Below are 14,184 nucleotides of genomic sequence, written 5' to 3' on the forward strand. Positions count from 1 at the left end.
CTCTGAACCACATATTTTTCCTCTTACGGGCGTTCTTGCTACCACCTCAATGGTTAACAATGCATTCCTTCCTAACCCATCCCTGTCAATCTCTCATCAGGGGGGCCTAGGGCCGGGTCCTTGACAACATGTATTGGTATTGGTATAACTGGCCTGGCCATTCTAAATGGCCTTTTGTTGTCATTTTGGACAGATACTATGAGACAGGCAGCATAAGACCAGGAGTGATCGGAGGATCCAAACCAAAGGTTGCTACACCCAAAGTTGTTGACAAAATCGCTGACTACAAGCGCCAAAACCCCACCATGTTTGCCTGGGAGATCAGAGACAGACTGCTGGCAGAGAGAGTGTGTGACAACGACAGCGTTCCCAGCGTCAGCTCCATCAACAGGTGCGAGGGCCCTTGGGTTGGCACGGCAACACCAGACACAATGCATTGGACTGGAGATGCATGTTTTTGTATTTATATCACGTTTTTTTATGCTATAAAGAAATTGTTCCAAACCCTGTTCCTGGAGATCTACCACCCCTCACAGAGCACATTTCATTCAACAGCTAGAGACCTCTCTGGGCTGCTAATTAGTAGAGTTGGGTATGCCAAATTAGGGTTGAAATGAATTACATTTGGTAGATCTCGAGAAACAGGGCTTGAAATCACCCCACCTGCAGCACCTGGGACAGAGGAGAGGGGGACACGATGAGGGCAGAGAGGGGGGGGGGGGGTGTGAGACAGGAGAGGGGTTTACATGATCAGCCATGCAGTTAGAGAGAGGCCCACTGCCTCCTAGTCCCACAGAGTTATAACCTCACACACACACAAACACACATACACATATGCACCCACATATGCAAGCAGACAAACACACACACGCACACACAGGTAACCACTGCACTTTTCTTCTTTCACAGGATCATTCGGACAAAAGTGCAGCAGCCCCCCCTCCAGCCAGGCTCCAGTCACAGTTTAGGTAAGAGCCCCCCTTACAGATATAACTGCCCCTCCAGCCAGGCTCCAGGCTCTGGTTGGTGGAAGATGTGTCCATGCCCTGTCAATCAATTTCAGACCATAGTGGGCGTGGCCATCTCATTACATTACATTACATTAATGGCGTTTGGCAGACGCTCTTATCAAGAGCGACGTACAGCAAAGTGCAAAGTGCATACCCATAACCAGGGATAAGTGCGCTGACAGACCCGAGAGGGAGGGAAGTACAACATCTCTCTCTGCTTCCCTCCAGCTTCCACAGCAGCAGTCACTCAGGTGTCCGCGGTAACCAGTGACTCACCCGGCTCCTCCTACTCAATAAGCGGCATTCTGGGAATCAGCTCCACTGCAGATGTCAGCAAGCGCAAGAGGGAAGAAGGTAAAGCCATGAACGTGTGTGTGTGTGTGTGTGTGTGTGTGTGTGTGTGTGTGTGAGTGTGAGTGTGTGTATAAGTGAAAGAGAGAGAGAGATACTATGTGGTAATGGTAGATAGATATAGATAGATTGTGAGAAGGTGATACTGGTTTGACAAATGTTTCATGTGAACTTCAGTATTGTCTATTTATAATATTTCTGGTTACCTAAGTAACATGTTTCTTGTTATTTAGGAAAGTGGAAATAAAGCATATTGTGGCTATGCGTCCACATAGCAGATGGCCATTTTCTGGGTGACTTACGGTTCATAGCTTCCATTAAACTTTGTCTCATCGCTTAGATGTTTACTGAAGCAGTTCAGGAAGGGCTCCTCCCTCCAGCCGGACTTAACTTTTTGTTAAGTTTATGTTACAGTTATCTGTAAAACTGCAAAGGACATGTCCACCCACCCCCCTTTAAATTCTACCTATGCCTCCAGCATACAACTGGAGCCAGAATCCAGCGTTCCAGCATCCAAGTCCAAAATATGCCCCTCAGTAGGGAGCCTCAGAAGGGAGTAGGAAAGGTCTGTTGTATAGTGAAAGCATGGGGTGCCTATTGATAGGTGGCATGATGTAACGCTGTCATCAGTCCATGCTATCAGTGTGTTCACAGCAAATGAACAGTGTCCTGCGGTGCTGGTCTAAGGGCAGATGCGCCTGTTGTCTGTCATCATTCGCTCCCTTCTGTTAATTAAAGAGTGCCCACCCCATGCTGGGATGTAGTTCATTTTTACCATATGTTTTTCTTAAATGTTTGTTTTTGTTCTTGCTGGTTTCTGTTTAGGGCTGTGGACTGCGTGTGTGTGTGTCCGTGAGTACACATGCTGGGAGGTAAGGGGTGATACAGGTGTGTGTGTCGCCAGTTTGGCACCCTGTTGTGTCTCATGCTGGGCGCTGGATTTCTCACCTTTAGAAGAGCTGTGATTTTATGGCAAATAATCTCACAGCCACAGTTTGAGCTGGGTATTGTCAGGTGCCTCATGATACAATACGTGTTCTGATATGGAAGTTGTGATGCAATACGTATCCCGATACACATGGAGCTGTGAAATTTGGAAGCATTTTTTAAATAAAATTCGATATAATTGAGGAAACAACACCATTGCAAGACAATGAAGCACAAACAGTGAAACCCCAAGTGCTGTGAACATTCCAAAATATGGATCAACACTAATGATACTGCACATACAATATGCATATTTAAAATATGAAATATAAATAGATAGGTAGACCAAGACATGGGTCAGTGTTAATTTGTTTTATTAATTTATTTGGTATAGTGGTACAGTAATTTGTCAATTTGACAGTACATTACAATTGACAAAGTTCTTGGAGACTCATTACATTACATTATAGCAATTTGGCAGACCCTCTTATCTAGAGCGACATACAATAAAGTGCAAATCATAACCAGGGACGAGAGCGAGATTCTTACTGACCTGTCACTTGAATGTGACATGGAGCAATACGTCTGCTGCAATCGTACTCTCAAATCCCAGGAGTGTTCTGCATTCTGTCTCCTCACTGTACATCTCTACCCTGCCTCTTACCGCCAATACTGCGCATATGGTCTGTGTCAAACATGGCTGCTGACAGGCTGGTGAAGAGACTGGGGTTTAGTGTGTGATGTTTTGCACTCCTGCAGTACAGAGTAATACATGCTGTTTCCCCAGTAGCATGAGAATCTCTGTGTATACTGTATATGCCAGTGCGTGAGTCTAGTCAACTGCATGGTCAAGTGTGTACTGTCTTGCCAACGGATGCTTTGTTGAAATACCTTTCTCTTTAACAAACTGTATTAAAGCAGTGCAATTCCAGTTATCTGATTTCCCACAATGCAGATGGGGAGTTGGGTAAGGGTTAAAATAAACACCCCCCATTTAAAACAAACATGGCTGTTCAGGAAGGACATTAAAAAGCCATCTTGCCCGCAGAGCCCTACAGTAAATGAGGGGGGACCAGATGTTGAGATGGGCAGACAGGGTGGAATGGTTTGCCATTGTATACAGAGGGAGGAGCGTGGTAGAATTTCACTCAAAGCCAGAATCGAGATGTCAGAGGGGTGAAAACGTGCTTGAGAGAGGTTAACCTCAGTGTACTGTAGCTCAGGTTTTACCTGGATGCAGCCTGGCTACATGCTAGTTGGCTAGAAATCCTTCACTATTCAACTAAATAAGCTGGGTTTGTGCGCTGAGAGTGTTGAAGTGTGCAACACTGAAGTGTGTACTGAGAGTTTAGGGTATGATATGTGTGAGGGGAGAACAGAAGCAGAGAGGGGATGTAGTCTGACCGCTGTTCTGACTGTTGGACATGTTAACGTGCTGATGTGGTGCTCCTAGTCTCTACCAGATACAGTATCGCATTCTCTGAGGACCACCCACTTCTGTGCTAAAATTAACATGGATGAACATAGACAATGCAAATTATTTAAAAAATGATAAAACAAATGGAACAGCATCAAAGACCATTCCTGCAGTGTTCTCTGTGATTTAAAAAGAATGCTCAAATGGAAAGTGGGTTGTCTACATGAACATGTACGTTTACATGTTGGGATCATTCACTTGAGCGTTCGGTGAATGTTACCGGAGCCAGAGCTTGCTGTGTTCTCACTCTCCTGCGCTACGATGCCCCCTCAGCGGGAGATGGGAGCGGTGTGAAAGCAGGCCGCTCTGCTGTTCGTTTCATTAAGCTCATTGTTAATCACAGCGCAATTAGCGTGCGCCTGCCACTTTAATTGGTGTTACACATGACGGCGTGTTGGTGGCAGCGTCGTGGAGGGGAGGAAAACAAAGCGCTCTAAACGGATTTGAATATTTAATTGACAGTGCGTCACGCTGTGAGACCATCTCGCCGAAACGCAGCCGGAACGTCCGCTCACGATGCCCTGAAAACATCTGCTTGTGTCATTCTGGGCGGCCTGTAGCGTACTGGTTAAGGTAAATGACTGAGACATGCAAGGTTGGTGGTTCTAATCCCGGTGTAGCCACAATAAGATCCACACAGCTGTTGGGCCCTTGAGCAAGGCCCTTAACCCTGCATTGCTCCAGGGGAAGATTGTTTAGTCTAATCAACTGTACGTCACTCTGGATAAGAGCGTCTGCCAAATGCCAATAATGTCATTCTGATAACTTCCCCTGAACCCTGCTTTTTCACAATGCTGTTCAACATTGCATTACGCTGTCAGGATTTTATTTTGACTGCCTTTGCTGTGAATTAAGTTTGAAAGTTTGAGGAAGGCTGCAGTTAAATGATTTTCAGACATGGTTTAAAAGTACTCTGAAATCCCTATTTTTGAACATCACAGCCATTCACCACATATGAAAATAGATAATGTACACTATCGCTATGTTAATCTGTGGTGCTTTGACCATTATTCTGGACTGACCATGGGCACCAACTCTACTCCTGATGTGGGTCTGCAAAGCATTGTGGGAATGAAAGTGCTGGGAGGTGGCAGCTCTGATTGGGTGGGAGAGGGCCGCAGTGACACAGCCTGAATGCAGTGGAAGTGGGGTGAATGGGGCATGTCCTATAGAAGTGCAGGGGTGCGGGGAGGGGGGGGGGGGGGGCATATATTGTGACCAGTGAGGCCTATTTTCAGGAAGGAGGGTGGGGGGTTGCCCTCCCTGAAATAATGCTTCACCCGCATTGAAAGCGAGCTCATTAAGAGGTTAGACATTTTGGGGTGTTGGCAGAGGAAATTGATTATGCTTAATTTCTTCAGAGCTCATATACCTCCATTTCTCCTTCTGCTCCTATCTCTGTCCCATTCTCCCCGGACCAGAGGGAGGTATAGGACGATAGTAGGAGATAGAGGGAGAGGGAGATAGAGAGTGAAAGAGAGATAGAGAGGGAGAGAAAGAGAGAGAGAGACAGAAACAAAGAAAGAAAGAAAGAGAGGGAGACAGAGCGACAAATGAAGCGAGAGAGAAAGAGTGGAATGTACAGAAGGACAGGGGGGTAGGGAGTGATCTGGGTTTTGATCTGGTGATTGGGTTGACTGGGCGGATAGGGGTGATTGGGGCAGTTAGGGCGATGGGACGATTGGGGTGACTGGGTATCACAGATGGGTGGACACAGTATAGAGGGAGACTTGGGGTGTCTGAGAAAACATCCGGCCCCCCTCCCCCCTGCTCCTCACCCTGCTCCTCACCCTGCTCCTCCCCCTGCTCCTCACCCTGCTCCTCACCCTGCTCCTCCCCCTGCTCCTCACCCTGCTCCTCACCGTGCTCCTCACCCTGCTCCTCCCCCCTGCTCCTCACCCTGCTCCTCACCCTGCTCTTCACCCTGCTCCTCACCCTGCTCCCCACCCTGCTCCTCACCCTGCTCAATATGGTAATCTGTGTCAAGTGCAAAGAGATTCACGCCTGTTGTTCTTTTTTCGCCAACCCCCCCTGTTCACCCCCTGTCCCAAACCCGGGGGTGACAGACGTCCGCTCGGGCCCCGTTTGGCCTCGTTAAAGCCTTTCGTTTGCAGGACCAGACAAAGGCAGCGGGGGAAAGAGAGAAAGGAAAATAATTCAGCCTCATTGTTGCTTTTTCAGAGGGGGTGTGTGGGTGTGAGGGTTTTTTTTTTTAATAAGAAAAAGCGGAGACATTGCTGAGCTTCCTCTGAGCGTAGTGTCACCGACACACACACACACACACACACACATACACACACACACACACGCGCACACACACCCACACACACACACACATGCGCACACACACACACAGACACACACAGAAACACAGATAGACACTCTCACACACACGCGCACACACACACACAGATACACACACACACATACACACACACACATGCGCACACACACACACATACACACACACACACACACACACACACACGCGCACACACACCCACACACACACACATGCGCACACACACACACAGACACACACAGAAACACAGATAGACACTCTCACACACACGCGCACACACACACACAGACACACACAGAAACACAAATAGACACTCTCACACACACCCGTGCGCACACACACACACACAGATACACGCACAAACACAGATAGACACTCTCACACACACCCGTGCGCACACACACACACACATGCACGCACACACATATACACACAGCGAGGTGTTGAGAATGCTTTCATCCTGTTCAGCAAGATAATCACCTGTATCGCCTCCAGTCACGGCTGCTGTCAGTATGTGTTGCTATGACATTTCAATGTTCTGATAGCGGCAGTCCTTTGCTTCGCTTCTGCCATCAATCATGGGTTCCGGGGAGGGGGGAGCGCAGCCAAAAGAGATGGGCCACACTCAGTGGGCAGGCTACACCAGTGCAGACAGAGCGATCGGGTCCTTGTGTTGTGACTGACAGGAAACAGCAGCACCGCATACACAGGCCTCAGTTGTGCTGTTGGAGTACAGTGACCTCCCCTCTCATCTCTCTCTCTTTATGAAGTTCAGTTCAGAAACATTTGATTTAGCCTGGCTCACTGGCCCATGCTGTCCCCGAGACCTAAGTAGTGAGGAGTGTGTGGTGATATGTGTGTGTGTGTGTGCATGTGTATGTGTGTGTGGGGGGTTGATAAGGGGGGCAGGTGGGGAACAGTGCAGGTAAAAGACACCTGAATTCATATTCACTGACTAAACGGTGACAGGGGCCAGCTGGTGCTACCCCTCCTGATCGCTGGCCTTTCCTAGACTTTACACTTAACATCTCTACCACAAATAAACCCCTCATACACTCAAAGGTGTTTCAAATGCAACCTGCTGGTATATCTGAAGCAGTGTAAAACTTCTGTGGAAGTTAGGGGAAGCTTAAAAAACTAATGTTAAGCTAAAGTAAAATTGCCAGATTTAGAATTAGTCAAAACCATTTGACTAACGTTCACAGCTGGAAGCCTAACATCCTATTGGCCTTCTTTACTGCTACCGCACATTGACTAGAACACCAACTATGACCAAGTCTTTTTCCACTTGAGCACTATCCAATTTTGTACCCCCCAAGAAGTAATCCTGCTTTATATTTTTATTTCCCACGTGTAGAACATTACATTTTGTTTTATTGAATTTCATTTACCAGGTTTCCGCCCACTTCTGGATTCTGTTTAAGTCTTCCTGGATTGCTTTAGTAGAGTCTATACTAGTAGCTAAACCTCCGAGTTTTGTATCATCTGTAAATTTAGCTAATTTTCTTTCAATACCCATGTCTAGGTAATTTATGTAAATGAGGAAGAGCAGTAGCCCCAGCACGGATCCCTGTGGGACTCCACTTCCCACAATACCCTGCTCGGATAAGGCCGCTCCAACTTTTTTTGGATTGTTTCTTTGCAAACTCTAAAGACTAGAGGTTGTTGGCAGCAATACACTCAGTGAGCACTTTATTAGGTTTTTATTATAATTTTTTTTTTAACTTATTGGTCTTCTGCTACTGTAGCCTATCCAGTTAGAGGTTTTGACATGTTGCCTGTTCAGAGATACTGCATACCACTGTGTATAATGTGTGGTTATTTGTGTTACTGTCACCTTCCTGTCAGCTTCAACCAGTCTGGCCCTTCTCCTCTGACCTGTCGTTAAATACACCACACATAATGAACAAATAGATTTCTTGGATATTACCACATACAAGGGACCATTATTTCCCAAACACACACTTTAGCACACCACATATACAGTGCCTACAGAAAGTATTCACTCTGCTTCACTCTTTCCACATTTTGTTATGTTACAGCCTTATTCCAAAATGGATAAAAAAAAAATTTTTAATCAGAAATCTACGCACAATACCCAATAATGACAAAGTGCATACATTTTTTTGGCAAATTTATTTAAAAAAATATATAATGAAATACCACATGTACATAAGTATTCACTCATTTTCATTCATTAATTCATTAATTTGGCAGTAATTACATCCTTCAGATGTTTCTATAACTTGATTGGAGTCCACCTGTGGTAAATCAAATTGATTGAACATGATTTGGAAAGGCACAAACCTGTCTGTATAAGATCCCACAGTTGAGAGTGCATGTAAGAGCAAAAGCCAAGCCATGAAGTCAAAGGAATTGTCTATAGACCTCCAAGACAGGATTGTGTTGAGGCACAGATCTGGGAAAGGGTACAGCAACATTTCTATAACATTGATGGTCCCGAGGAGCATAGTGGCCTCCATCATTCGTAAATGGAAGAAGTTTGGAACTTCCTAGAGCTGGCCGCCTGGCCAAACTGAGCAATCGGGGAAGAAGGGCCTTGGTCAGGGAGGTGACCAAGAATCCAATGGTCACTCTGATAGAGCTCCAGCATTCCTCTTTGGAGATGGGAGAACCTTCCAGAAGGGCAACCATTTCTGCAGCACTCCACCAATCAGGCCTTTATGGTAGAGTGCCAGACGGAAGCCTCAATAAAAGGCACATGACAGCCCGCTTGGAGTTTGCCCAAAGGCACCTAAAGGACTCTCAGACCATGAGAAACAAGATTCTCTAGTCTTATGAAACCAAGATTGAACTCTTTGGCCGGAATGCCAAGTGTCACGTCTGGAGGAAACCAGGCACCGCTCATCACCTGGCCAATACCATCCCTACAGTGAAGCATGGTGGTGGCAGCATCATGCTGTGGGGATGTTTCAGCGGCAGGACCTGGGAGACTGGTCATCTTTGGTCAAGGGAAAGATGAATGGAGCAAAGCACAGAGAATGACCCTTGATGAAAACCTGCTTCAGAGCGATCAGGACCTCAGACTGGGGTGAAGGTTCACCTTCCAACAGGACAACGACCCTAAGCACACAGCCAAGATAAAGCAGGAATGGCTTTGGGACAAGTCTGTGAATGTCCGAGTGGCCCAGCCAGAGCCCGGACTTGAACCAGATCGTAAATAGCTGTGCAGCGACACTCCCTATCTAACCTGACAGAGCTGCAGACAAGAATGGGTGAAATACCCCAAATACAGGGGTGCCAAACTTGTGGCATCATACTCAAGAAGACTTGAGGCTGTAATCGCTGCCAAGGGAGGCTCAACAAAGTACTGAGAAAACGGAGTGAATACTTTTGTCCATCCATCCATTATCTTAACCCGCTTATACTGAACAGTGTCGCAGGGGGGCTGGAGCCTATCCCAGCATACATTGGGCGAAAGGCAGGAATATACCCTGGGCAGGTCGCCGGCACACACACCATTCACTCACACACTCATACCTATGGGCAATTTAGACTCTCCAATCAGCCTAACCTGCATGTCATTGGACTGTGGGAGGAAATCGGAGTACCTGGAGGAAACCCACGCCTCACGGGGAGAACATGCAAACTCCGCACAGAGAGGCCCTAGCCGACCGGGATTCAAACCCAGGACCTCCTTGCTGTGAGGCGGCAGTGCTGCCCACTGCACCATCCGTGCCGCCCCTGAATACTTATGTACATGTGATATTTCTGTTTTTTATTTTAATAAATTAGCAAAAATGTCTAAACCTTTTTCACTTTGTCATTATTGGGTATTGTGTGTAGATTGCTGAGAAAATAATAATAATTTAATCAATTTTGGAATAAGGCTGTAACATAACAAAATGTGGAATACAGAGAATACTTTCCGTAAGCACTGTATAATATTAGAAATCATATGGAGACAGACATGCACCTGGACTAATTTCCTTCATCATGGACTTGAGTCACTAGAAATATTGGGTCTTCAAACAAATAATAACTGGACATCAGATGAGAGATGCAGGCTGAAAAAATACTGGATCCTAAAATGTAGTACTTTATTCCCAAGAGGACTGAACAAACACATAAAACTCCAACACAAGAGGGACCAAATTCTTCCTACTTAAAGGTACAAAAGGTAATTTTGGACTTCTAACAGTCAAGAGAGGAATAGCAGCAACAAACATTTTCAAACCACAACACTGTTTATCCCTTCCCCTTCTCTATAACGCATTAATGCTGAAACACCATTGGCTGTGGCAGTTGGAACCAATTTTCAACCAATGAGCAAAATCTTCTGTCCCAAGGGCCCCTAATAAGAGACAACTTTGGAAAGATTTTACAAACCTAATCGTAAACCTAACCCTAATCCTTATCCTAACCCTAACCCTCACCCTTGATAATTCATTACAAATTAATTGTAAATGTTTTCAATCAAATCAATAACACAGGCCAGACTTATATTGTCCTGTCAGGACCAGAAACCAGACCTGTATAAATGGTTTCAAAACTGGGCATTCCAGTCTAAAACGGGGCATCTGGCAATTGTAAGGCAAAGTGATATTATTTCACCTGTGGCTGAGCTTCACACTGCTGTAGCCCAGTGTCACAGCCTCAGTTCTTATTTTTATCCTCGGTTTTCTAGTGCTAGCAACTGTATGTACACCTGCTCTCAGCCCATTTGAGTCATGGATAGGGGAGAATGCAAACCACTGAAAAAATACTGTTAGCATAGAAACCATGTTGACTATTACTACAAGTGCAGTACAGGCAGACTGAAAAGCTCAAATGGGCTGAACAGACTCATGGTGACTGCTCCACTTGATTCATTGATGTAGTAGCCTGTCTGCTGTGGCTGATACAGGTGATCTAACTCTGTCTCCCACACACGGAGGTGGGCGGTTGGTGGGAAGAGTTGGGCTTTGTGTTGCCCAGGCTGGAGCAGGGTACGGGAGGGGAGGTCAGGCTTTGAGGCGAGCAGAAAGCAATAAGCTGGCTGAAATGGTGCCATCAGAGGCCGCTGATTGATCAGCTGGATTCCATCAACTGTGGAGGATGGTGGGATTAAGTGGGTGGTGATGACTTCAGCCAGTTAACTGCTCTTCATCGCCTGCTTTATTCCAGCTGCCCCGCAGGCCTGGAATTGGTCAATCACTGGAGACTGGAGATCATATACTGAAATATACTCTGTGTGCGTGTGTGTGTGAGCCTGTGTGTGTGCGAGTGTGTGTGTGTGTGTGTGTGTGTGTCTGTGCATGTGTGTGTGTGCAAGTGTGTGTGTGTTTCAGTGCGCGTGTGTGTACATGTTTGTATATTTCTGTGTCTGTGCGTTTGAGTGTGTATTTGTGTTTATTTGTGGGGGCTAACAAAAAATAATAATGATCATGTGCGTGGTCTGTGTGTGTTGAGTCTCCTGTTCCAGCCCCATCTCACCCTCACTCTCTCTCCTGTTCCAGCCCTACCTAACCCTCACTCTCTCTCCTGTTCCAGCCCCACCTCACCCTCACTCTTTCTCCTGTTCCAGCCCCACCTCACCCTCACTCTCTCTCCTGTTCCAGCCCCACCTCACCCTCACTCTCTCTCCTGTTCCAGCCCCACCTCACCCTCACTCTCTCTCCTGTTCCAGCCCCACCTCACCCTCACTCTATCTCCTGTTCCAGCCCCATCTCACCCTCACTCTCTCTCCTGTTCCAGCCCCACCTCACCCTCACTCTCTCTCCTGTTCCAGCCCCACCTCACCCTCACTCTCTCTCCTGTTCCAGCCCCACCTCACCCTCACTCTCGCTCTCTGCTGTTCAGCACTGTCTCACTATATCACTCTGGTCTGTCCTGATCCAGCCTAGTTTAATCTCTCCCCATCCCTCTCTCTCCCTCTCTCTTCTGTTCCAGCCCCCTCTTACCTTTCTATCTCTCTCCTGTTCCAGCCTAATCTCTCATTTCCTGTTATTATATCCTTGTCTCATCCCTCTCTCTCTTTCCCTCTCTCTCCTGTTATTATAGCTTTGCCTCATTCTCCTCCCCCCTCTCTCTTCTGTTGCAGCTCTGCAGGAGTCCCCGCTGGTGAACGGTCACTCCCACGTGGGGCGGGACTTCCTGAGGAAGCAGATGCGAGGAGACCTGTTCACACCGCAGCAGTTAGAGGTACTGGACCGCATGTTTGAGTGGCAGGCGCTCTCTGACCTCTTTCCCACCCCAGAACCCAGCAGGCCCCCGCAGGTAAGGGGACGCTCCGCCCCCGTCCTGCCCGAGCGCACACTGCACTCTGCTGGCTCGCTGTGGACACATACTCGCATACTCGCATACTCGCACACTCACACACTCACTCACTCGCACACTCACACACTCACACACTCACTCACACACATACTCACACACACACACTCACACACACACTCGCACACTCACACACTCACTCACACACACACTCGCACACTCACACACTCACTCACACACACACTCGCACACTCACACACTCACTCACTCACACACTCACACACTCACACACTCACACACACACTCGCATACTCGCATACTCGCACACTCACTCACTCGCACACTCACACACTCACACACTCACTCACACACATACTCACACACACACACTCACACACACACTCGCACACTCACACACTCACTCACACACACACTCGCACACTCACACACTCACTCACACACTCACTCGCACACTCACACACTCACTCACACACTCACTCACACACACACTCGCACACTCACACACTCACTCACACACATGCACACATACTCTGACACTCACATACTCCCACACACTTGTACACTCACACACTCCCACACACACACACACACTCGTACAATCACGCACACACAATTGTTCACTCACACACTCCTACACACACACACACACTCATACACTCACACACATGCACACATACTCACACTCACACACTCGTACACTCACAAAATCCCACACACACACTCCTACACACACTCTTACACGCAGAGACTCCCACACTCACACACACACGCACACATACACACTCGTAATCACACACTCATACACATGCACACATACAAACCCACACACATCATAGATGCACACACACACACAGGCGCATACACACATATACACACTCGCACACATCATAGAAGCACACACATAACACACATGTACACATATACACGCACATACTGTATGTACGCACACACACACATGCACACACCATAGACGCACAGGCATAGGCATGCGCAAAGGATTGTACACATGGATGACCAAACACACACATGAATGCATGTACACCCACACGCAGTCACACAAACATTTCCAAATATTCATGCTTGTACACATTAATGCTTACATGCAAATATACATTCAATTACAATATAATCTCTGTGCAAACTACTTGATTAAATTAATAAACATGATCTGTTGTAAAAATATGAACTTCTTTGCAAAGAACAGATTCTGATGGTTTCCAGCATGGTTAGCAGAGGATGAGGTGGTCGTATATGATTGGTACTAGCTGTTAATTGAACATGCAGTGGGTTTGTGTGCTTACAGGACTTTATTTGGGCTCTCTGTGAATACCCATGTACATACAGAGCTCTAGGTGGGTTGGTACTCACTGGTACGCAGTACATTTTGTTATTTGGAGTATCATGACTTTCACTTGCGCGTCAGCTCTTATTTTATGCCACCAGTACACTTTTCTACCCCACGCTCAACCTCTCCCCCTGAATGTGTCTACCCCACGCTCAACCTCTCCCCCTGAATGTGTCTACCCCACGCTCAACCTCCCTCCATGAATGTGTCTACCCCACGCTCAACCTCTCCCCATGAATATGTCTACCCCACGCTCAACCACATTCTCTCCCCATGAATGTGGTGTTGTCAGTGGTAGTTCCAGTGCTTGCAGTGGCCTGGCGACTTTTTTACTTCAAGAACAGCCCATACTTGCCAGCCTCAGAACAGGAGAAGCAGTATGGCAGAGACCAGGCAGAGACCCAGCCAAACATGCTCTCTATCAGCTCTATCTTCTTCTTCTGTGTACATTTAAAAATATATATGTATTTATGGTTATGCACATTTATGCATGTACTTGTGTGAGCTTTGTTTTCTGTTTTTGTTGAAGGTTTAA

At 46.9% G+C, this 14,184-nt stretch overlaps 1 protein-coding gene across 2 annotated transcripts in view; it reads left to right on the forward strand.

Annotated features, from left to right (window-relative positions):
- Nucleotides 1-14,184, forward strand: part of LOC133130684 (paired box protein Pax-5-like) — a 57,624-nt gene that overhangs the window by 17,958 nt on the left and 25,482 nt on the right. Inside the window, exons 3-6 of one of the 2 annotated variants that reach the window (XM_061245441.1) lie at nucleotides 194-391; nucleotides 910-968; nucleotides 1,239-1,364; nucleotides 12,111-12,286. In XM_061245441.1, the coding sequence (XP_061101425.1) occupies nucleotides 194-391; nucleotides 910-968; nucleotides 1,239-1,364; nucleotides 12,111-12,286 (559 nt within the window). The remainder of the gene's footprint in view (nucleotides 1-193; nucleotides 392-909; nucleotides 969-1,238; nucleotides 1,365-12,110; nucleotides 12,287-14,184) is intronic. The other variant, XM_061245442.1, reaches the window with a different exon arrangement.

Source organism: Conger conger, chromosome 6 (assembly GCF_963514075.1).
Source record: "Conger conger chromosome 6, fConCon1.1, whole genome shotgun sequence".
NCBI classification, from domain to species: Eukaryota; Metazoa; Chordata; class Actinopteri; order Anguilliformes; family Congridae; genus Conger; species Conger conger.